The sequence below is a fragment of the Scophthalmus maximus genome, chromosome 10, assembly GCF_022379125.1.
Source record: "Scophthalmus maximus strain ysfricsl-2021 chromosome 10, ASM2237912v1, whole genome shotgun sequence".
Classification (NCBI taxonomy): Eukaryota; Metazoa; Chordata; class Actinopteri; order Pleuronectiformes; family Scophthalmidae; genus Scophthalmus; species Scophthalmus maximus.
Window position 1 is genome coordinate 12999855 of NC_061524.1, and position 23545 is coordinate 13023399.

At 45.2% G+C, this 23545-nt stretch overlaps 2 protein-coding genes across 7 annotated transcripts; both read right to left on the minus strand.

Annotated features, from left to right (window-relative positions):
• Positions 1-237: 237 nt before the first annotated feature.
• tarbp1 (TAR (HIV-1) RNA binding protein 1) lies at positions 238-12456 on the minus strand. 5 transcript variants are annotated; one of them, XM_047335169.1, is made up of 30 exons: positions 11585-12456; positions 11382-11554; positions 11188-11288; positions 10937-11006; positions 10518-10666; positions 10368-10420; positions 10145-10242; positions 9922-10057; positions 9727-9823; positions 9452-9541; positions 8853-9003; positions 8475-8735; positions 7967-8064; positions 7711-7869; positions 7390-7607; positions 7063-7297; positions 6737-6925; positions 6415-6620; positions 6261-6332; positions 6020-6140; positions 5533-5643; positions 5293-5442; positions 5124-5210; positions 4826-5031; positions 4653-4734; positions 4370-4541; positions 4088-4273; positions 3354-3478; positions 2524-2660; positions 238-1007 (listed from the first exon to the last, which is right to left on the minus strand). In XM_047335169.1, exons 1-30 carry the CDS (start codon positions 12373-12375, stop codon positions 827-829), a joined length of 4905 nt encoding a protein of 1634 aa, XP_047191125.1. In that variant the 5' UTR covers positions 12376-12456; the 3' UTR covers positions 238-826. The 5 variants fall into 5 exon arrangements, 4 of the variants coding, with proteins under 4 accessions (XP_047191125.1, XP_035461330.2, XP_047191126.1 ...); XM_035605437.2 differs by having other exon boundaries at positions 11382-12456; XR_007031605.1 differs by lacking the exons at positions 238-1007; positions 2524-2660 and adding an exon at positions 3580-3666 and having other exon boundaries at positions 3349-3478; positions 11382-12456.
• A 69-nt stretch (positions 12457-12525) lies between these two features.
• Positions 12526-23173, minus strand: zgc:172136 (uncharacterized protein LOC566376 homolog). Of its 2 annotated transcripts, none has more exons than XM_035605448.2 (14): positions 22934-23173; positions 20527-20720; positions 20285-20375; positions 19102-19181; positions 18829-18905; positions 18347-18542; positions 18048-18203; positions 17488-17553; positions 15743-15811; positions 15453-15627; positions 14935-15219; positions 14180-14311; positions 13993-14063; positions 12526-13899 (listed from the first exon to the last, which is right to left on the minus strand). In XM_035605448.2, exons 2-14 carry the CDS (start codon positions 20602-20604, stop codon positions 13609-13611), a joined length of 1767 nt encoding a protein of 588 aa, XP_035461341.1. In that variant the 5' UTR covers positions 20605-20720; positions 22934-23173; the 3' UTR covers positions 12526-13608. The 2 variants fall into 2 exon arrangements, with proteins under 2 accessions (XP_035461341.1, XP_035461343.1); XM_035605450.2 differs by lacking the exon at positions 22934-23173 and adding an exon at positions 22070-22253.
• Positions 23174-23545: the final 372 nt, after the last annotated feature.

Below are 23545 nucleotides of genomic sequence, written 5' to 3' on the forward strand. Positions count from 1 at the left end.
ACTCCCACCCGCTCCTTACAAGGGGGGGGGGAGGAGGAATCAGTGCCATGGAGCGCGTAACTCCCACCCGCCCCTTACAAGGGGGGGGGGACCAGTGCCATGGAGGGCGTTACTCCCACCCGCTCCTTACAAGGGGAGGGAGGGGGGAGGAGGCACCTGCTGCACCTTCCTCCAACTGGTGCACACGATGCTCCAACAGGTGTGAAATACTGCAAACACGCAGGCACACGAACCAGATGAGATCATCTTTGATTTATTCAACTGTATCGAAAGGGACAGTTTAACAATTTAAAATCAAAAAGGCAATAGAAAGGATGCGAGGCAGGAGAAAAAAAAACATGCTTATTAACAAATGCAGCATTAAAGAATGATGTGTAATACTTTGCTCGGTAAAGACATTATAAACCAGACCAGGTACTCTGAGGCAACCCCCCCCCCCCCTAATTGCTCACATAAACAAGACACTTTCTCATCAACGCGGAAAATATCCCTTCATGCTGCTGATAGAGACATAAAGATCGCCTACATTAATATGACAGGATGCCCCGTGGAATATCGATGTAATAACCAGAAATGATGACTCTCATTAAGGCACAAGAGCAGCACTGATGACTGCTGACCACGTTCAAATCTGAAAGGATAGATTCATATTCAGATCTTGACATTTATTGTATGAGGCATCTTCATGTCCCCCCCTGACTGAGGTTGATATTTGTTTTAATTTAAAGACCCCTAAGACGCCCGTCAAACTTGATCTTACTGATCAACATCTGGAGGTCAGATGTCACGTAGTGCGCATAGATCTGCACGACCGGTTTCTTTTTCTTCAGCTGCGCTTCGCGTCCACTTCAGCTGAACCGGAGGCGAGATGCTGCCGCGTGTATTCCCAAATCAGCAGGGCGGCGCTCACATGCACGTTGAGGGAGCGGATGACCCCTTGTTGAGGGATCTCCACACAAACATCCAACATCTGGAGCAGGTTGGCAGGAATACCTTCCCGTTCATTGCTGTGAGAAGAGAAAGGTATACGTTAATGTCTGGTCTGTTTTTATTTTCTACATTTCAGTAATGAAGCAACTGAGAGCGGAGTTATTTGGTGCTCATATTCAATATCTTTTACATCATTGCAGTTTGACATTTTTTCAGAAATACGCTTCATTGAATTCATTTCTTGCAGAGTGTGAGATGAGACGTTTGATACCATTCTCACGTCTGTTTCATAAATCCACACATGAATCTACAGCCAGGCACGAGAGTGGTGTCAACCTTTCTCGGTCAGAAAGCAAACGTTGAAATGTCCCTTTAAATGTGCCCTTGGAGAATTTTTGTTTTTTTGTCTTTTTGTAAAGCACTTTGTAACACCGTTAAGAAAAGTGCTATAAAAAAAAAATGTATTATTATCATGACTATTATTAACACTGACTGCCCAATGTCAGGTAATAAGACTGTATCAATCTAACCCTGCTCGTGTATTTTGCAGCAAAAATCAACATTTGTTTCGCTATGGAATGTTTTTTTTAATTTGAGCTTGCACTCGGCTTAATGATGCTCCCCAGTCGATTTAATCAAGAGCGCTTGCCATGAGAAGTTAGTCCTTCATTTTTCACGTGGCGCCTCATGAGCGCGAGAGCAATTCAAACTGTAATCAACTAAACATATACTGAGCCGCAGCAGTATGGGCCATGCAGCGCAAACATAAAGAGGCGAGGAGTTTTGGCATCCAGCGAGTCCGCAGAGGGCGCCACGCTGCGAGGAAGCGTGATTTGATGAGCTACATTTATCCCGAGTGCAACTGGGTGAGATAATAGCCACCTGATGAGAGATTAAGAGGCAGGGCATGTTGCACTGGGGCAGATGTGAAAGCCCTCAGGGCTCACTCCACACATGGGGTGTTTGAGTTAACGGCGCCGCTCACGCCTCTGTGACTAAACCGGGTAAAACAAAACAGGACACTACACAGAAGCAATAAATATAACCTCTCCCTCTGTGCCAGGCAAGTCGCACGACTGCAGCACACATTTCGGAGAGGACTGAATCATCCATCTACTGCTGGCAATTGCACAAGCTTGTAATTGCTCTTACGTTCATTTCTAAATAAAAAAAAAGGGTTGAGCTACATGACGTTTCTGTGTCGCATTTACCATTGGTGCAAGCATCACGAACTACACAAGATTAAAGTCAAGGGTGTTTTTTTCCCCGTGTGCAGCTGTCATCATCACCCTGCTTGTATTGGTTTGTATAATTCATTTCCTGTGCTCTTGTCCCCGGGGAGAGCCAATTACAGCCCAGCATGCCCCGACAGGTACACCATGGAGAGGAGAGACGCAGGTGCTGCGGGGGAAAACGCACTAAACTGATGAGATAACATTAAATAGCCGCGTCAGCTCACACACCTTTATCTGTGCAAGAGTCAAAAGGGCATGGGAAAACAGAGGCTTTCATGCACTGGTGAGGAAAAAAAATGGGCCGGGAGCCTTTTTTATGTTGTCACTACCAGTGAGACGTTGTCTAAATCTGTCGTACCCCAGAAGTAAAAGGGTCTTCTCAGGGAACTTGTAGTCCTGGAGACTCTGACTGTTGGCTGTCTGCTCCACTCCGACAATACAGTAACCTTCACTCTTCTTCACCTGCAGGAAGTCACTGAGCTCCAACGGCTTCACCTGATGGACAAATACAGTCAATGATTTTAGAGATAATGGAAACAAACACTTCAAACCATATTTCAAACAATTCAGATGAGTAAAAAAACAGTCAATACACATTTGAAAGGATGGGACAGTAAGGCCAACACATCTGTAAATCTCTCAAGTCATTTCACACTCGTGTGAACAAGGAAGATTAAGGTAGGCTCTAATATTTCTATGGAATATATATGGAAGCATCATCAAAGCACTCTTTTGGCTCCACATTGGTGATGAAAAGATTCTCCAGCCTTGAAGCACCAGCCTCTTCTGAATGTGAAAGAGGCTGCTCCCACAATATGGGACAAGCCACAATGTTTAAAAACTGAGTTTGAACTTATCTAAATCGCCATCAAGGCGCACCTCAGACGAGTAAGCGCATTTAGTTCCTGAAACCGGAACCAAATTATTTCCCTTTATTCGCATGACAGATGTGTACAGCTTTCTTGACAGTTCCCTTGGTGGCAGCAGAACAGAAAGCCATTAGGAGAACTACAGCATTGGCTTCGGCATCCAGCTGTTCTGGCTGCTGCATGCTCTTGATGTTAATCTTGACCGAGGTCATTTTAAACCCCGAGCTAAACAGGTCAGGTGGGAGAAGAAGTTCTATAAAGACGGGGCAGGCGTCATGATCACTGGGGTGAAATGTCACAACGTTTCATCACAATTTACCTCCAACAGAGGAAGCCAGAGCTCAGACGAGACGCTCAGGGACTGGAAGAGTTTGTCACCGACGTGGCGGAGGGTATCCAGAACCAGAGCACTGGCACCAAATATCTCACACGTCCTGCACAGACCTAGTACAACAACAGACAAATGAGAACGCCTAAAAGCTCCATCCATATAAATGCAGACTGTGAATTTGCATTAAAGCACCATATATAGCAAGTTTGCCTACTCAGGGGTTAAAATGTTTCAGTCCCGAGTCATCTGTGGCAGTGATGACGACCAGTCTATCAGCATGGGAACAGACGGGTATAAAAAGCTGCGGGTTTAATGACCATTGGTTGGGCAAAGTAAAACATTATCAGAACAACCAAGCTATTGTTCTTGCTTACATCATCTTGTATCAATATTGGTTTTGAAAATAGCTTTTTCCCTCTATAAACAGATTCTAACTGATTCGGCGGCTTATCATCTGATACAAGAGCACTGCAGGACGCCTGCAGAGAACATACAACACGAGTGTTTGTCACGAAAGCTGGACATTCCCTGTCTAAACTCTTGATCCGTGTACTAAGTGATTTGGTTTTCAACAGAAGCCGAAACCAAACAAAAGCCTGTAACGCTAGTTTTTTTTTAATAATGTTGCACATAAATCCAGGAAAAAACTTCTAGTTTTCATTTCCTGACTATACGCAGGATAAATAATGTGAAGTGAGGTGATTTGTCGTGCTGCTCCAAACCTCCTAAATTAGTGGGTTTGTCTATGAGAGAGGCAACCACCAGCAGGGCGCCGTGCAGTTTGCCCAGTCGAGCGGCCCTCTGCTGTGGAATCAGCTGAAGTTCGGGCTCCTGCTCCTGGATCCCCAACCTCCAGGGAGTGATCTTCTTCTGCACCTCGGCCCAGCGCTCCTCCTTGTCCTGCTCACCTGGGAGACACGACAACATGACCCCTCCGCAACAGCTGAGGTATTATTGTATCATACGTCAAGCACCTCTACTGTTTGTGGTTGGTGCTACTGTACTTTTGTCTTGCTGGATCCAGTCTCCGGGCTGAAGCTGGCTCAGGTCAGGAGTAGGATTTGTCAAGGGAAGAGATGGACTTTCGGAGGAACACGCCAGCTTCTCAAACTTCCATGGTGGAATCCACTCATCATCAGCCAACTCTGACAGACTAGGAAAGGTGTGGAATATGGTCTAGGGGAGCAAAATATGAAAAATGTTACTGAACATTGTATTAAATCATTAATTAGCAAATCTAATTGGTTCCCAGACTTTTCAGTTTCAGCAAAAAATATACCAGCGCACCTCTACACTGTGATCTCTGATAGGGTGAAACGCACCAAAGAAGAAGTGCTCCTGAATCCTTATCCAGTTTTTCTTGGCGTTTCTACAGGACGAGAGAGAAAATAAACACTTTAGCATACTGCAATTAGCTCCTTTTTTGTTTTTTGTTTTTTACGACTGTGGGATGTGCTCACCCAGTGCTTTGCATGGCCTCGGCCTGGTTCAAACAGGCCTTGATGACGGTGGACAACCCTCCCAAACCACCGGCCCCTTCCTCTGCCCGGGCCTCTGCCAAGCTCCACACCCTCTTCAGGGCCAGGAGGGCGTACAGGCGCACGCTGAAGTTGTGGTTGAAACACCACTGCAGGATGATGTCCAACGCTTTACGCAATTGTGCTGCCTTAAAAAACACAGACAGAGAGATGTTGTAGATGAAGAGAGGTGAAGAAGAATGGTGATTGGGTGGTGAAAGAGTAAACCAAATGGCTTCACCTTCTCCTTGAGTTGAGGAAGGATGATGTTGAAATGTACGAGGACTGACAGGAAGGTGCAGACGCTCGTCTTGGTCTTTTCATGATCCTGCAGAAAACAGAAATATTGGTAAATAATTCCACTGTTGCGCTCATCATACAGTATTTTACTTTCCAGGGTGGGAGCTCACCATGCTGAAGCAGCCCCAGAAGCTGTCCATGTGTTTTGGATGGCGAACGAGGATCAGAATCATCATCCATTCGATCAGGTACTTGACCGAAGCCTGATTGCTGCAGAATCCAGCTTCAAACACACGGTTCAGCAGTGTGGCGACAAACTCCTGCACACACACGCGCACACGCACGCACACACTCAATTATTGAGCGGCTTATTTCCTGCGATATTCTTAGTTTGAGTGTAATTATCATACCTCTCTGAGTTTGGGCAGCAACAGCAGCAGTGTTTGCCAGACTCTGTTTTTGACACGATGTTGCAGGGAGTTGCTATAGTAACGCACCTTTGACTTTGATATGTCATTATCCTGGAGGGATTAAGTGGGAGATGGAAAATGGTTTTAAGTGACGTAAACTAGCTGCAACCGATGCTAAACGTATTACGTTAATGATAAAAAAGGCCCCATATGCCAGGTAAAAATACATTTAAGTACAAACTACATATTGTTTGCAAATTACAGCCTGGCTCATGTTTCCCTTCGCTCTTTAAATTTGGGGATTTTTTAAGTTTAGATGTTAAGATGAAGATGGGACACAGCTTCTTAAAACAGATCTTAAGTTTATAGTAATATATGACAAAAAATGTGATTGTGAAAATCCATTTTTTCTACATTGGAAAAATATTGTTACTAATATCATGACATTCGTTTCACCACCATAAACCAGCTCAGAGTAATCGCCTACCTTTTTCAACAAAGCCATAACTAGATCCTCCATCAGTGTTTCATGCTGTAGATTAGAAGACTCCAGGCGGCTGAGGAAAGCCAACACACATGTGCGGGGGAACTGATCGTCCCTGTTATCACTGCAAAATAAAAGCAAGCGGCTCAACTGTGAAAACATCTGCATAGCGACGGAGACCTCTAGTGGCAGTCTTCAAAATCACAGCCATAAAAGGAGCCGAGGACCGAGGACGCCAGCTCACCTTGTAACTATGACATCACCAGCACACTCTTCGCCAAGCTGCTCCACGTAGGTTTGAATGTCCTGGATGAGCCTTTGAAAGGGCGAGAGAAAACAATTTGATAAAAAAAGGCCTGAGAAACAACAAATCTGGACAGATTTGAGAAAAGAGTTACCGTTGGTCTCTTCTGAACACTGGTCCATAGACACAGGCCTCAGTGAGCATGTTGATGTGGCTGAAAACACTAGAAAATGCGGTGTCGGCTCCATCGCTGCTGCCGCCGCCTCGGTCTGCGGGCAACCACGTCTGACAACAGTGTTGAAGCAGCACTCCGAATACTCCACTTTTCGACTGAGACAGCTCGATGAGCTCGGTGGCGATCTAAATCAACCACACATCACACCACATTTGTACACATGTATATGTAAAATGTAGACTGAAAAAGTGAGTCACCATACTCGCTCCTTTCCAGGTTGAACAGTCGGGATGTCAATCACCTGTTTCAAGGTGGCCACAAGTGTCAGAGCGCGACTGTGGGACAGCTCGAGCACCTTATGGTGGAAAGCCATGGAGACAAAGCCTTTCAGGGCTGGCCAGAAGTCGTGGGCATTATTGCTCAGTCCCTGCACCAGCTCCCAGCTCAGAGTCACAGCCTCCACACACAGCGCCTCCTCGTGGATTAGTAACTGGGATCAAAACATCACCAAACCAGACACTTAGTCAGGAACACTGTTTATCAGATGTTTCATATTGTGCCTGCAAGGAACTTCTTGTTACACCTAAGCACCTCAATTCATTCCTACCTAATTTAACTAAGACTCACTTGTGGCAGCACCGTCTCCATATAGGCGAGCGCAGGCAGCACCAGGTCACTGGGTAGCAGTGCCAGGGCCTCCACACTGCAGCTCAGCGCAGCTTTGAGAGTGTCCGGCGATCTGGAACTCTCAGGAATCCCAACCGCCTTAATCAGGAAGCTCAGACAAATCCACTGGTCCCGCATAAAGCTGGCAGCGATACGTCCCCAGTCCTGCAGCAGAGAACCCGGCACTCCCAGATCACTACCCAAAGAAGAAAAATGCTTAACCCGAATCATTCCAGCCTGGCATTAAAAGACAGTACATTAATATTGTTATGAAAAGTTTCCACAAACCATAAAGAGTCTCCTGTCTGTGGTTTCAGCAGGCGTTTGTTGAAGTTCCCCAGTGATGACTGACACGGCTGTGAACTGTAGAAGTAGTCATTCAGGGCTTCCAGAGCAGAAATGGCCTCTGATCTCGTGCCAATCACTTCCTGCTCCACGAGACCACAAACCGTGGCCAGGGACGCCATAGCAACCGCTCTTGCAACCTGGTGTGCCACGGAAGGGATCTAGCAATGCGAAACCAATAAATCAAGCAATCAAGACAAATCAAGCAGTCAAAGTGATTCATGAAATTCCGATGACTGCTGTTTTGAATATTTGGCTTTGTACCTGCTGGCTTGGTTCCTGCAGGACCCAGAGGCTGTGCTTAATGAGTTTAGGAATATAATTCTGCCCAACTTTGAGATGGTGCTGCGGTGCAGAACTGCACATGTCCACCAGCTGCGTCAGGACACTCAGATACAGCTCGGCCCGCTCCACGTCAAATAGCTATTTAAAAATAGAAAGAAATAGCACATGATCAAATTGGAGTTAGAGGCGTCTGCGCTAATTAGAATGATGGTGGCTTACTCGACTTGCCGTTTACCTCCTGCAGCTCTCCACACAGCCGCCTCGAGATAAAGTCCTGGATTGGGTCGACAAGTTTAAAAACTAGCTTCTCCATGGAAACGATTGCGGTCTCGCCTGTGAAAAGCAGAGTGAGAAGAGGTGAATGTCACTCACTCCTGAGTGGCTCCATGAGCATTAACAGAAAATCACAGTAGAAGACGCAAGTAAAAGAGCAAGAATCCCTGAATTACAGTGAAATTTTGTTCCTGGTTCATTCTGTACAATGTAAGGAAGTCTCACCTTCTGAGTGAGAGAAAAATAAATCCCTTGCCCCCCTGTAAGATTACAGAAGCACTCAATGACTTGCGATATTTACAAAGCTATTGTGACATTCTTCCTAACAGCCCTGCCAAGTGAAAATTAGTTTGGAGGAGCAGAAAACCGATCTGATTATTGCACCTCTGCGTCTTCATCTTCCACCTACTGCATATTAATGAGGGTGGACTTGACAGCTGTGACGATAAATCAGTGTTATCATTACAAACCTTGCTCCCCTCCGACACTTCTTGGCGTCCGTCCGAGCTGGAGCAGTCGGAGCACAAGCTGCAGGCTCTTGTCACTCTTGCGCAGAGGCAGGTAGATGTTGGTGCTGACTCTGCTCAGGGTGTCCAGCAGTGGAGAGAGTAATGACTCCAGAGTGTTGCCGATCTCTGTGCCAGGCCGACTCTTCTCCATGTCCACACACAACAGAATAGCCCTGGCCAACTTATCGGCCTCTTTAGGGTCAGGCAACCTCTCAGTCTGACCTTAAGGAGCAAGTAAACATACTTTACCCGACAGTGAACAGTATCATTTAGGAGTAATTATGTTTGTATATAGACTTATTTGCTTTATCCATGACTGCTCCTCCACTTCAGATGTACCTGTGCTAGCTGGAACTCGGAGATAGGCGTGCATCTCCTCTTGAACATAACCTCTTACAGTTTCTTTCTTTGTGGCAGAACCAGCGGAATCACCGCCGTCCACGATCCTGGGCTTGAAACTGCCTTCGTTGTCCGATAGCCAGGCACATACCTGCAGCGGCGTCACAGACAGGCAGGATTGCAAATGAGTCACAGAAGGTTTGAAAAGAGAGAAGATTCGCACATCAAAAAGGCCTTATTAAATACCAATCATTCATATTTACCAACTCACGTCTGGTATCAAAATAGTAATCAGCAATAAAACTATCATAGTACATGTCAAAACCAGTATATACAAAAAAAAGTGTACATGGTAAATCAACTTAAGTTATGTATATACAGCATACAGAAGGAAAACATCAGGTCACACTAATAGTTGGTATTCCATAAAAGGCTCAGGCCCCTAACTTTAACTAATACGGGCTCCTATAATTATCTGTCTATCTAGGGCGAGTCAAGGCAACACCACAGATAAGGATGAAAACACACATTTCAGTATGAACATATTCAACAGGACATTTGAAAAATAAAAATAAGAAAAATGTTCTGATGCGCTGAACCTGATTCCAGATGTGCGTCCCTCTGCACAGTGACTCGTCGGCACGGAAATACATCAGGAAACTAAAGATGTCATCTAGGCTTGCGGCGCTCTTAAAAAAAAAATACATGTATATATTCAATATAACAACTCCATACCGTTAGAACTTAAGTTTTAGACATTTGATAAAGTGAAGCAATTATGAACTTTGATCTAAACAGTGTTCAAAATAGAGCTGTTATATTAAATTGTATGGTTTTCCAATTATTTTTTATTAACACAATATTGGTGTCTTACCACATCTGTGAGACAGAGGGCGCTGTTCAACAGGAAGCACTGGGCAGCTCCTCGTAACGAAACCTGATGTGTGATCATGGTGCAGCACAGCACCTCCCTGAAACACACCAAGAGCAAAATGAGCTTCCACATCCAGAGCACAATCAGCTCGGACGCAGTCGGTGTAACTGTGAATGTGACGACGAGGTACTGCACCTCAGGGCAGCGAGTCCGTCGACCCCCAGCAGTGGACTTGGGGGAAGTTTGGCTAGAGCCTGGGAGAGGAAGAGGAGGGGCACGGCGCACCAATGCTTCGAGCCCAGCTGCTGAATCAGCTGCAGCAACACACAACCTGACAAAGCAAACACAGCCGTCAAGAGACAAATAAAGTCAGGGCTTTTGGCAACATGTATTCTCTGTGGCATCCGTTTCCCTATACCTCTGTGCTCTGATGGGAGGCTACTGAAGAAGGTGGCCATGAAGACTTGGAGTTTCGCTCCAAGCTCAGGACAATCTCCTACACTCTGACCAACTGACCTGCATGTGGGCAGAGGGTTGGTTTGATGAGGACTGGTGCAAAAAGCGAAACACTTAACTATGTACTACTTCATGCAGTATTTTTATCCATTCATTTCCTCAGCACATCATTTAAAAATCCTCACCTATGGAAGAGTGAAGATTCAGACAGAACATCCATAAAAGGGCCAACAATAAACTGAAAGCAAGATAGGAGAACACTACAATGAACACATTTCGGAATGATTTCAGTGAAATTGAATGGACGGATGGATGAATAGCGTCTGTGCCTGTACCTGAGAAAAGGCCAGAGCGAAGGGCGGCTGCTGGAGGACCTGCAGCTCGAGCAGGTGACACACTCCCTCTCTCATCAGGGATTTATTCTCACTGTGGAACATGCGCTGGTACACACACAGCAGCCAGGAGGGATGGAAGAGGCCTCGACCTGAAGCCACGACACAGACAAGAGAACTTGCACCTCAGCTGAGTTACTTTTGTGTCTTAATTGAAATCTTAAAAAGTGAGTGAAGACAAGCAAGTGTGTTGATGAAAGGGTCACTGGTGGAAAAGTACATTTCAATACAGAACAGTCCTTTTGATTTAGTAGGATAGAATATTCATCCAACTGTCATAAAGTTTCAACAGCATCCAGATATGTATACAATTTTAAAAACATCTAAAGATGCAATTTAAAAAAACAAAACTGTAATAATACCTTGACCATCATTCACTGTTGTTTGGATCAACGTGTCTATTCTGTTTAGAACTGGCCGGACGACATGAACCTGCACAGGGAGAAGAGAGAGAGAGACGATTTTAAAAATCTGTTATAGGATGACCTTTGCTGTACTGGTTGTGGGGATCTGATCCAATACAATACAACTTTATTAATCCCAAAGGCAATTTAAGGTCGTGATCAATGTGAAAATGAATCATTCCTTATCCACCATCCAACCGATCCCCTACCTGGTTTTCCTCCAGTGTCTCCATCACCAGCGCGTAATCCTCCCAGAACTCTCTGAGTAGCTTGCTCCTGTTGGGGGCCCACCTGAACAAGGTCTCACCACCTGCAACGGATCCAACAAGCGAATGAAAGAAGACAAAACAAACCATAGCACCGTAGTTACATTGAAGTCGGTCAAGTGTCTTGGGCATTTCACCTTCGCGGGATGGAGAGAGGGGACAGTCCACCTGCTGCCCCTCGGACAGGGCCACGCCCCTTTTGAGCAGGTACAACGCCCTCTTACGTGACACGCCGTCTCGGTGCGTCAGTCCATCCTGAAGCATCCTCCAGAACTGGAGGGACAGGCGAGGGTGTGGCTCACAGGCGGCGGAGGATGATGATGATGATGATGATGATGAGGAGGAGGAGGAGGATGAGCAGGGCAGGCTGTGAGGGTTCAGCAGGTGGTCTGAAATGGCGGTGAGACACAGCAGAGCCCGCTCTGTGACCACAGGGGAGCGGTCAGCGCGGTGCCAGCTGCACAGGTCGCCCAGGACCAACGTGAGCGCGTTGTTCAACCGCGCGCCGCCGCCGCCGCAGCAGTTCAGGAGCGTCAAGAGGAGCCGGACTGTGGCCCCGGAGACCAGCGCATCGGGCCGTGCTCTGACGCACGACAGCGCGGCGGAGATGATGGCGAGGGTGAGATGTTCATCCGCGGCCAGAGACGGTGCGAGAGCGGCCACTAGTTCGCTCGCAACCTCCACGCCGAGACGTCCCGGGCCGGGCGGCTCCTCCCCCTCCTCCTCCTCCCCCCCGTGCAGACTCAGAGACGGCAGGACGGACCGAGCCACGCGCCCCGGCACATCCTCGCCGCACAGCGGGACGCAGGCGCTCACCAGGCGGCAGGCGGCGGCGGTGAGCGCCCTGCGCCGCGCGGCTTCGCCGGGCTCGGCCGATATTGCGGCGAGCAGCGGCAGACACCGCGTCCAGACGAGCGACTCGAGCTGGACGCGAACACTCGCCCTCTTCGCAGCCGAGAGCGGAGTCGCGTCGGGGTCTGCCAGCGGGGGTCCGAGCCCTTCGACGAACGCCGCGAGCGCCTCGACCCGCTCCGTCTCCGGCCACGACCCACTCGGCCAGGACAGAGACTCGAGGAGACGCTCGATGTCCGGAGAGCTGCGCAGAATCGCGTCGATTAAAACTGAATTCATCGTGTGTGGCTGCTGCGGCTAGAGACAACCGGCTTCTCGCGCCGCTGCCATGAGCAACACGTTTTACCAAACGGAATGTAAACTTCCGCATACGTACTATCAAACTCTCGCGAGAGGTGGAGAACGCACAATTACAAAAGTTAGTTCTTATTTAGTGGTATTAAGAATTTATTTTCACTATGATAAAAAAAGGGTGCTATAGATTAAATTAATTTTTCAGTGTTGTGGTTTAACAGTCAGTTATTCACATACATTATTGGCATTGAGTATTTAAAGGCTGACATTCTTTTCCAGTGACATCATGTTGGCTAAAGACATCGGTTATTTTTGCATAATTATCATTCACAAAACGGTGAAAATAATGTCAAAACAAAAATGACTGAAAGGCTCTTTGTTCGGTGGGAGGTTGCGTAATGCAAAAATACTGCAGATTCATTACACACTAGCTGGTTACAGAAATAGCACTTTACAAATAATACTTTTCTGTTGTAATTATGAAAAGCAGGAGGAGAGTATCAAATGGGGGGAGCTTTGGATGAATGCGTTACCCGCTGTAAAAGAGTTCAATTTTCCACATCAGCAGCTACATTGCTGTGGCAGACTAATAGGAAATGCATGACAGAGCACACTGTACAAAAATAGAGTACAATATAAAATACGGTTTAAAAAAATATAGGACGAGGGAATACATGAGCACAAACATTAGCATCATGGCTTCTGGAGACGGAGGAAAGAAAAAGAAAGTGTTTCCGTAAAAAAAAGAAAAGGCTGATAAAAGTAATGTAAGTCCCATTTTCTGAATTTCAAAACATCCGTTACTGTCAAACTTTATGCCCACAACCCTAACCTACTCAGATATTTCAGACATTTCAGAACAGCATAAACTTTACAAAAGACAATGAAACTGATTAAAATGCTTTTGCTCAAAGAAGATGAAATGTAATAAAATAGTGCAAGTCGTGTGTACACAATATACAACATTAATAAATATGCTCTGGTTTGTTTCTGATTGAAGTGTTGCTTGATTAGATCTGTTGTCTAATCCACAGCTTTAAAGGGAGTGAGGGTTCCCGTCATTTTCAGTTACGTCTCTCTGCAAATTGATGCACACCCTCATTTTAATCACCACCGCACAGAAAACAGACATTCATGTGTTGGCAACCTATAAGTCTAGTTGCACCATAAATGAAGGAAGAGAACAGGCGTATTCATGGACATCAGCGCTTCACACACTCAAAGTAAGAATTCCAGGAAATGTTCGTCGCCTAACATGTCCAGAGAAAGGCTGTTGGTAGACCTGCGGCCGTAGAATGAAGGTTTGGCTTGGCAGTGCAAAAGGGGGAAATAACTGCTATCAACAGGGGTCTTTGGGTTTGTAGAGAGACCTGGGAACCCAAAGGTGTAGCTGTGGGAGGAATCAGGCGGCAATGTCGTCCCCAGGGGCGCCGGAGGGGGGAAGAGCCTGATGTCGTCTAGACTGTGGCTGTGCCGATCCACGCAAACGTGCGCCCTCGATTTCAGCATCTTGAATAGAGAGTGGAGGTAAAGATAGAAGGTGAGATAATAAAGAGAAATCCAAAGGATATTAAAAGAAAGAAGATACTCTACATAACCAACCTGTTTTAAAATATCTTCAGTGTGTAATCTCCCAACATATTCATCACTGTCTGGGGAAGGCATTTTGTTTTCTGTAGAACAAGGTTTTATATTGATTTAATTTTGGTAAAGAAGAGAGCAAATGAGGAGAACAGGGAAAAATAATATTTACATACTATCCTGTGCATCAAAATCAGATCATTCATACCTGATGAGGGAGTGTCTAAGGGGAGTTCTGCACAATCCACTGACACCCCTTCAAGAAGATCAGCCAACTGGAACATCTCATCGGGATCGTCCACAAGAACCTCCTTCGGACTTCCGATGCTGGTCTTGATCACTGAAAAGAAACAGTTTTAGAAAAATCTGATCATTAAAAATATAAAAAGGCCATATACTGTATACCCAGCACAGAAAATAATTTTGTACACTGTGTACTAGATGCCAAGTTTTTTGGCTACTACAAGAACAAAGATGCAAAGCAGATGAAGCACAATAATATGGAGAAATGACTTCACATTGTCTTTGTTGTGCCATATGTTTTACATAGCACGTAATCTGAAGTTGTGTGATGAAGCACTGGGTGAAACAGACGTAGATATGCTGAACCAACCAACCACCTGTACAGATTAAACTGATGTCCCACAGATGAACAAATGATACTTTGCCAAAGGCCCATATCTAAGGTTAGTAATTAATATACATAAAGTAATATATTTATATCTTAATCATCACTATTTCAGTCTTGTGGTTCATTTGCCACCATGTAAGACATATTGCTGAAGGTAAGGGTGAAGGCAGGAATGTTGCTAATCTCATATTTTCAACCCCAGTAGACCATCACTCGCAAAGTAAAAATTGCTTAGATAAATATAGGGATCAGCTGCATTCATCAGAAAAACAATATGCAGGAAGATGGAAAAAATTCCCCACACAAATGCCTCAGTATTTAAATCCCCTCACCTTCTTCTCGCCACCCTTCATCTTTTTTTCGAGTCTTACTGCCGGCATCGAACCCGGAGGTACACGAGCTGCCGCGGCAGACTGCCAAGCTGAAACACTGCTGTCTTTGCCGCTGACTGTCTTCCTCCATGGAGGCCATCTCTGTGGAGATGCTGTGCTGGCGGGCGTCAGCTTCGATTCCAGAGCTGCTGGTTGAGTGACGAGACAGACCGGGGCTGCTCTCACTGCCGGGAGGGTCCAAGTCCAGGTCATCACTGATGTACGATTCTCTGTAACGCTTTTTCTCTTAAAAAAGAATAGAAAACTCAAGATTAATATGTTTTGGTTTTTTCTAAATGCAGAACAGAAATACAACATATCGTAATTTAGTTGGTGTACTCCATTTGTGATTACTGAACAGGGACCCTTTGGATTTTTTTCATGTGAGAAGTCATGCATCTAACTCACAGTTGCTACTGACAAACTGTAATTATCACTGATGCTCATCATGTCTTTTTATCCACTCCTCCCTCCCTTACCTTCGCTCTCCTCCAGCTGCCGCAGGTGTTTGAGGGAGGGCTGGAGGCTGAGGTAGAGGCGATGGCTGCTGCTCAGGTGCAAGAGGAGGTGGCGAGAGCGGAACGATGAGCCGGTGTAGTAAACCAGCTTCCTAGCTGATGGCAAGCCATCTGGCTGGATCTCGAATTTCTTACCCTGAATGGAAAAAAACTAACATATTATGCATAGTGTAACAAAGCTAATGCCCATTAAATAATTACGAGGAAGCCACCCAATATCAACAGAGAATGAAGATGATCAGTGTGCGTACCAGGAAGGTGAGACGTCCCACGTTTGACCAGGGAAAGTTATACAGCAGCTGTCGCATGTTGTTAACCTCCTGTGAAATGTAAAACACACACGCTAGCACTTAAAAGAAATAGCTCAAGTGAAATTTTGTGTGTTTGGAAAAAGAAAAACAGATTTCTGGATATACAGTGGCATTTAAAAAAAAAATCAAAAAGGCATAAGGTTAAAGACGAGAGTTTACTGTTGTTGTTTCATAATAACAAAGTAAAAGGGCCTGAAACACGGTAAGTATTTAGTAAAACCCCTTTGGCAAGTGAAACTCGCTTTTTTTTAATTTCAAGTTGCAGTCAAGTTTTGGGGATTTTCTCCCATTCTTCCTTTCAACAGACTTCTAGTTCTGTGAGATAATTTGGGGTCCATCTGCAGACTGACTAAGATGTTAAGGTCAGTACCTTGAGGACCATGACAAAACCTTCAGCTTGCCCCTCTTCAGGTGTGTTCAGGGAACATTATCTTGTTGGAGAAACCCTCCTCTTTTCATCTTCAGCGTTAGACTGAGTGTAATGTTTGCTTTGGGAATTTGCTGGTATATGATTGAATCCATTCTTCCCTCTGCCAGTGAAATGTTGCAGAAAGCTTGACCCGTCCTCCCAAAGGGTCCCAAAGTTATCTACTGTAACCTTTTTTTCCCTCCTAACATTCCTTTGCTCATTGTGGCCGAAACCCTTTAACTTCATCAGTCCACAGGACTTGTTAAGGAATGTTTTCTTCTGATGACTCTTTCATGAAGGTCATATTTGTGCAGGTGTGGCTGCACAGTCGAACAGTGCACCGCTGCTCCAGTCGGCTAAATCCTCCTGAAGGTCTTTGCAGTCAAAGACCTTCAGGGTTCTGATTTGCTTATCTAGCAATCCTACAAGTGGCTCTACCAGAAATTTGATCTTGACCTCCACTGTTCCTGCTAACCGTCAGTTCTTAATTACATGACTTGAACTTAAGTAAATATCCAACTAAAAATGCTTCTCACATTGATTATTCTAATGTTCAGAGGGCGAGGCAGCTGCTTAAAGGAGTTCATGGCTGCTGATTGCTGTTGTTTGAATAGTCAGAACATACTGTATAAGATGTAAAACCTGGTCTTTCCTAATGATGATTGTGAACAAGTCAAAGAACTTATTAAGGTCTGAGACCTTGTTAAAAAAAAAAAAAAAGATCATAGAGCTTAAATCTGTTACACCTTCTCACCTCTAAAATTTTATATAACAAAATTAATTTTGGAAAACAGTGTTTCATCTTTACCTTCATGCCTTTGGGAGATCAGGTCATGTTCTACTCACGTACCTATCCACAGTAACAGATATTTTGACCAGATGTGGCAAAATCTTTTCAAGAGCCCTGTATTTCAAAATTAGTGATCAACAATCAACGGTCCTTTTGTTCACAGGATCCATCTGGTCTTGGCAAAGAGGCTAAGGGCTTCTCAAGGTATCTCACGGTCTGTTGGCTCTTTAATCAGCCAGGCCCTGAGCCCTAATCCCCCCCAGATGGCCCCTGATGGACAGATCAAACAACTGAGCGCATGGCAGACGACTCCTATCTCCTCCCGCACTGCTGCTGCCCACACATTCCTCACACGTCTAGTCAGAGGTTTTACAGGCCTATAAATATAAAGGGACGAATCTTTTGAGCGAACCCAGATTCACTCTCGTGGACGTATGCGCTGACGTACCTACCATGCATTCATAACGCACTCACACATGCACGCACCTGATAAACCTGCATTCCTCGCAGGGTCAGACCGAGCAACGCCGTTCCCCTCTCCTCCTTTTTGTCCTGGACAAATGAATGATGGGATGTCAGACAGGCATCTGAGCGGCTCAGATAAGACAAGCTATTTCACAGTCCAGCCTCCATCACAGTTCACTGGGAAACACACAGAGCTGCTGCTAACAACAAATTTAAAGTGTTAACGCGTTACACAATGGATGGGCCAGCCCTTCAATATATCACTCAGTGGACGAGTGAGTTTGAAATTTGGAGGACAAGTTAACTGGAATAGATGGAGGGTTATGTAACTACAACAATATTATTAGTCCAGCACAGTTGAAATGAAACCAAACTAACTGTATTTGTGTTGGACAAGACAGTAAAACAGTCATAGAAGAAATGTGCCAAGAACAGCTATAGATTCCATCGCCCCACAGCCTCAATAGTCATTAGTTGTTATTTTAAATGATATAAATCAATTGTGAAAATGAACTACAAAAACAAAAAATCAAGCAACCGACTTGTTTTGATTGAACCCGAAATGGTAAATGATGAAGGACCTTTTGCAGTCTGTAAAACGTGACAGGTACGTCCTCCAGTCGACAAGACTCCCTGAGGAAGAGCAAGATGGCGTCACGGCTAGACATGCCCCACAGCTCCTGATGCACTTTGGGCCCGTGGCAGACGAGGTAGTTCACGCCACGCTTAGCTACAATCTACGGACGGGACAAGGGGGACACACAAGAGATCAAAACCTCAAAATATAACATATCTCTTACAAACGTGTTAACATTTTAAACTGTACATTAGATTCAAACTGTTTTGTTTTTTAATTCGGCTGCCGCATGGTAACACCTACCCAGGGGGGAAAGTAATCCTTGGGTTCAAAGTAAGGGGTGATCTCTGTGCACTCCCTGGGCAGCGGGTGGTCACCGAGGTCAGCCTGCAGGGCGTAACCCGCCAGCTGGAAGTAAACCTCCTCTTGCTGACGACATTCAGAGCGAAGCACGCGCTCGCGCAAATCTGAGTAGTAAAGATGCCGTGCCTTCCGTTCACTGGTACCACACACACATACACACACACACACACACACACACACACACACACACACACACACACACACACACACACACACACACACACACACACACACACACACACACACACACACACACACACACACACACACACACACACACACACACACACACAAAAAGTAGAAGGGATAAGGAAAAATATGTCAGCCATGAGGCAGAGATGGGTGAAATGTAAAAAGCAATAAAATAAAAATAATTTGCAGTGGTGAGGAAGATGTATGTAAAACAAGATAGAGGGACATACCAAATGAGTCGACCGTTCTCCACATAGTACTGCACTTTGAGGCAGAGTACTAGAGGCAAAGGTCTCTTCTGTAGTGCCTGCATGTCAAAGGAGATGCATCAGAGTTGGCCAGTGTGTTTTTTAGCATCTTTTTGTCATGCTAAACAAAAAGTGGCATGCAGGCCACTGAACTGCGCCGCCTGATTAACCGCCATGTATAATAGTTTGAAGAGTGAGTCACAACAAAATACTTTTATACAGATTTACACGATCACAATTTGCCACCCGTCTTACCTTTCCTGAATCTTGCCTCCATTCCTTGGGAAAGTACTTGGTCAGTTTCTCCTCCATATCTAGAAATATGTGCTCATTGTCTGTGACGGAGGAGGAGGAGACAGGAAACGAGCCGACAGTTAGCAAGCAAACAAAACAATAATGTGGCCAAGCGTGAAATTTGCCCCAACAATGGGAGTCACTGGGGCAAAAGAAAAAAGGCCCTTGTTCCTCTGTTTGTGAACGAGGCTACCGGGAAGCTAATGACAACAAAGCCGGAGTTAATGAACCCGTCACAGCCACTAATCTTGATATTTTATCATTGTCTATCCTGCGATCCCCAGAACATTACAAACAACAATGTTGTTTTATTGAAACATTAAAGCTGTTTGCAACCTTTGTCCAGAATGAGGATGCTGTATCACTCTCAGCCCATGAGTCATGACATGGGCATTTTCTATTTGCTACACCGTATCTGTTTTGTTCAACTCGCCACGCTCTTTCACAACTCGCCCCTTTAAAATCATCCGTCTCTCCTTTCAGCCCGTCTCCGTCCCACTCTGACTCATGCCAACTCCTTTCACCTCTCATCCCTCACTGAGGCCTTTGAGTGAGAGTTGAGTAAGGCGGCCTGTGTCATGACGAATATGTCTTTTCTCCCCTGCACCCCCGCACCCTCCTCTTCCCACCATCAATCCATCCCTCCCCTCAGTGAAGAGGTGGAATGCCAGGGTGCATTCCAGGCTTAATGAAGTTAATATTGCAGGAATCCGGGCCTAAGTGATCACCGAAACAACACCGCAAAAAAACAAAAGGCTGCTTGTTCGAGTGGTGAACCACACGGGATTACCGAGGCATTTCGACGCATTTGTACGGGGAAAGAGAACGGGGACACAGTGAAACAGAAAGAAAGTGGATTATAGTTATAGTGAAATAGCCGCAAAAAACATTTTCCACAACATCACAAAAACAGGTGACACCAAAAGAGCGGCACCGCTGTAAATCTTTGTCATCATCCAAACACGATGCGCTCGTTTGCAATCTGAATTGACTGATTGACAACGTGCTCGGTGCCGCGAATTGCTCCAGCAAAACTTCCCGCTGTATGATCACGATGTTCGACAATGCTGCTGTGTGTACTCTAGTGTGAAAAGCCCTTTCAGGTTCAAAAGGGCCGAGGGGGGTAAACGAGGAGGGAACTTACCCCTCACCACTGTGAGGCCAAAGAAGTACAGCTCTTTGACTCCGAGGAGCTCCGCCACACGATTGAAAACATCCTGCCCCGTGGACTTTGGCTGGAGCAGGAGAAAAGACAAAGACAAAAAAAAAGTCTATATTTACTATGCATTCACAAAGAAACAATGCAAAAACACATTGTGATAAACAGAACTGTACCCATCTCTTTGTGACAGTCAAGAGGACGGCACAAGACATTAAAACACTCACCCTGACTGTGATGTCCATTTGCTCTTTGTTGGGGAGGAGAACACAAATGGTTCTCTCCTGCTTTACCGAGGTGGACATGATGTCTTCTGTACGTCTGCGATAGGTGCTCTCACTGTGATACTGCTTCAATTTCCCCCTCGCTGTCTCTAGCCTTCACTTTTTATCTGTTCCAGGGCAGCTTGTCCATATTGTATCTATAAAAAAAAACAAAAAATAAAGATGACATCAGAGTGAGATAAGCAAAGGAATTAAAAAAAGAAGAGCTGATTCATTCAATAACATTTCAATGTGAATGAGGAAGACAGACGAATTCAAAACAGATGATCCACTCATGCGCATGTTCAGCTAAACTATACTCAGACAAATCAGAATCAATTAATCAGGTTAATTACTGCTGCGTGCCGACGCTAAATCCCTTAATTCCCGCTCTGGATGAGACCCCCCCCACCCCCACCGCCCAAAAAAAGAAGAATGCAATGAACAATCAAAAAAAAAGATTTGTAACTGAAACAGCCTGTCCATGTGTCAACCTCTTCAGAAAAACTTTTAACTTTAGAAAAAAAAAACATGGCAAGTGATCCTCGGGCAAACATACCGCTGTTTCTCTTTGGGTCTCTCATGCGGTGTGGCTTTTGACATCCAACTATAACGTAGAACACTATGGGAACTACAAAAGCGAGTGTTCTTGGCACAGAGGCCGAAAACATTTGACTTACAAAATATGATTTATGGACATGTTCAAACACAGCCTCGCTCACATGTAGGTGTCAGCACAAACAGACAAAAAAAACCTGAAATTCCAGTGGCTTGAACATCCAACTTGTTTGTGTGAGTCAAACCGATGCTGTACATCGTGTAGTACACGGTGCACACATTCAGGCATTTCTATCACTCTAACAATAATTCAGACATAACTTTTTTTTTAAAGCTATGTCTGACACTTAAGAGTTCTTCTTCACACATAATTCATGTCCATTATGAGAGAGTTGTAGCTCCGTACTCTGATAGGCCGATACTATAACATAAGCTTTAATGCTAAAATTTTACAATACTGCTGCATTTAGACGATCCTAGTAATTCAGTAAACAAATAGTTGCTTATAAGTGCTTATAACACAATAGTCACGCACTTTATTTGATTTTTTCCCCCCATTAATGAGATATTTGAAGAACTGTTTGCAGACATTTGTGAGCAATTCATGAGCAATTCACGCAGGAAGCAATAAAACAAAAAATAGAAACAGATCTCTGAGGAGAAAAAACTAAGTCTTTGGGTGGTCTTTGTCTTGCCAGTGCAATACAGTGCAATACACAAAATATACCATGGGCAATAGATCCCAGACCTGACATTCCCCTGAGAGCAGTGGTAGTTAACAGTGCTGTCATGTTTCATCCACACGCACCTTGCACATACAAGCAGCCCGAGTAAAGAGTCACAAGCATTGAGTGACTCATAACTTGAAACCATACCAACCTCACTCAGCCACCAAATCCAGAATACAATCAGATCTATGAACGCCACTGGGTTTTTAACCGTGTCCCACCTTGCAAAACAAGTTCCCTACATCAGCCCACACAGCCCTGGCTGGCTGACGTCTCTCCAGACCAGACATCCCTCTTGTTGCTGACCAGGGGAGAAAAACCTTGGCATCACATGAGAGCAGCCATCTGTATGCCATAATTCCCCCATCCAAGACTGTTATAATCCCTGTTTCAGAGCACACTGCTGATGATGCTGGTGCTGCTGCTGCTGGGGGAGGAAAAGAAACACACAACAACATCCCCATCTGCACTGCAGGCTCCGAGAAGATCCGGGGACACCTCATCTGAAACCGTGAAGGAGTGAGGAGACAAGAGGAGGAGGCTTTTCTGAACAAACAAGAGGGGGAATCTATTTATACTCATCCCACTTGAAAACAATGGGGTTTGCCAGCTTTTCAGTTGGGGGGGTTTGCATGCATTCGTAGAGGTCGACTCAGAGCAACGATGAGCTCATTCATATCGGGGTGCTGTGCTTTCGTAAACACTTGATTATTGACTTATCGAGCGTTTGCACACAAGATCTGCAGCCTGCGAAGAAGTTTTCAAAACTCCTATTTCAACTCTCTATTAAAGCTCTCGCGTTATTACGCCATTGAACGCAACACAATAAGCTGTCAGTTTCTCAGTGAGCTAAGTTCATTCAATTTATAATGAGTGAGAGAAAGGAAGAGATACCAACTTGAAATATTTCATAATGCTTTAAAAAAAACAAAACAAAGAAAAACATTTCCAGTAGCGTTGAATACCCTGCAGAGGGAGAAGCGTGTGTTTGTTTGGATGGGATGGCAACCGAACGCAACAAGTGCATCACTTGACTCCGGCTACTCCTTCAGCTCCGGCAGCTGTGAGGTCGTCCCGCTACTTACCATCATATCACAGGAGGCGAAAACCAGTTCACACTTCGGACTTCGTCTTCTTGAAGCTTCTTTTTTTTCTTCTTTTGTCTCTTTTATCCGAATAAGAACATGACAGACGCGGCGAGGGCACCGGCCTGTCTCCTCCTCTCCATTGCTCGTTGTACGTTCCGCAACCCCCGTGAAGCTCTGGTGAGTGGGTCATACCACTTCCAGGTGTCGTGGGGGGTGAACTCTCCTGAGTACCTGAAATATTCGCACAGATGTTTTTCACATTCTTTACCATGATTATATTTTACTTTTCATTAGGTTTAAATTGATAGAAAAACAAAACACGTTCTCTATCCACTTGGAGATTTAAACATAATAATATTTCGATATAATACCAGACCTACCAGCTACACCCCCCCCCCCCGGTGTTTGGCGTTGGTGGAGCGGTCTCGTGCTAATTAGAGGGCTTGTAGTAGAATATAGGGTTAGGGACTCGAACAGTCCTGGAAAACAGTGGGCGCTTTTTAAATGATATTCCTGTATGTTTGACCAATATGTCGGCCCCGATTCGGACATCAGCTTGCATTGAAGATTAAGTGCACGGGTCCCTGTTCTGTCCAACCACACCATATA

Coding starts and splice junctions, on each gene's coding strand:
- tarbp1 (XM_035605437.2), bottom strand. CDS start 12,375: ATGAATTCAGTTTTAATCGACGCGATTCTGCGCAGCTCTCCGGACATC. Junction 11,007..11,187: donor AGACACTGGAGGAAAACCAG/GTAGGGGATCGG, acceptor CTCCCTGTGCAG/GTTCATGTCGTCCGGCCAGT. Junction 10,058..10,144: donor CCTCCCATCAGAGCACAGAG/GTATAGGGAAAC, acceptor TTGCTTTGTCAG/GTTGTGTGTTGCTGCAGCTG.
- zgc:172136 (XM_035605448.2), bottom strand. CDS start 20,604: ATGTCCACCTCGGTAAAGCAGGAGAGAACCATTTGTGTTCTCCTCCCC. Junction 20,376..20,526: donor AAATGGACATCACAGTCAGG/GTGAGTGTTTTA, acceptor CTCCTGCTCCAG/CCAAAGTCCACGGGGCAGGA. Junction 19,182..20,284: donor TGGCCTCACAGTGGTGAGGG/GTAAGTTCCCTC, acceptor CCTCCGTCACAG/ACAATGAGCACATATTTCTA.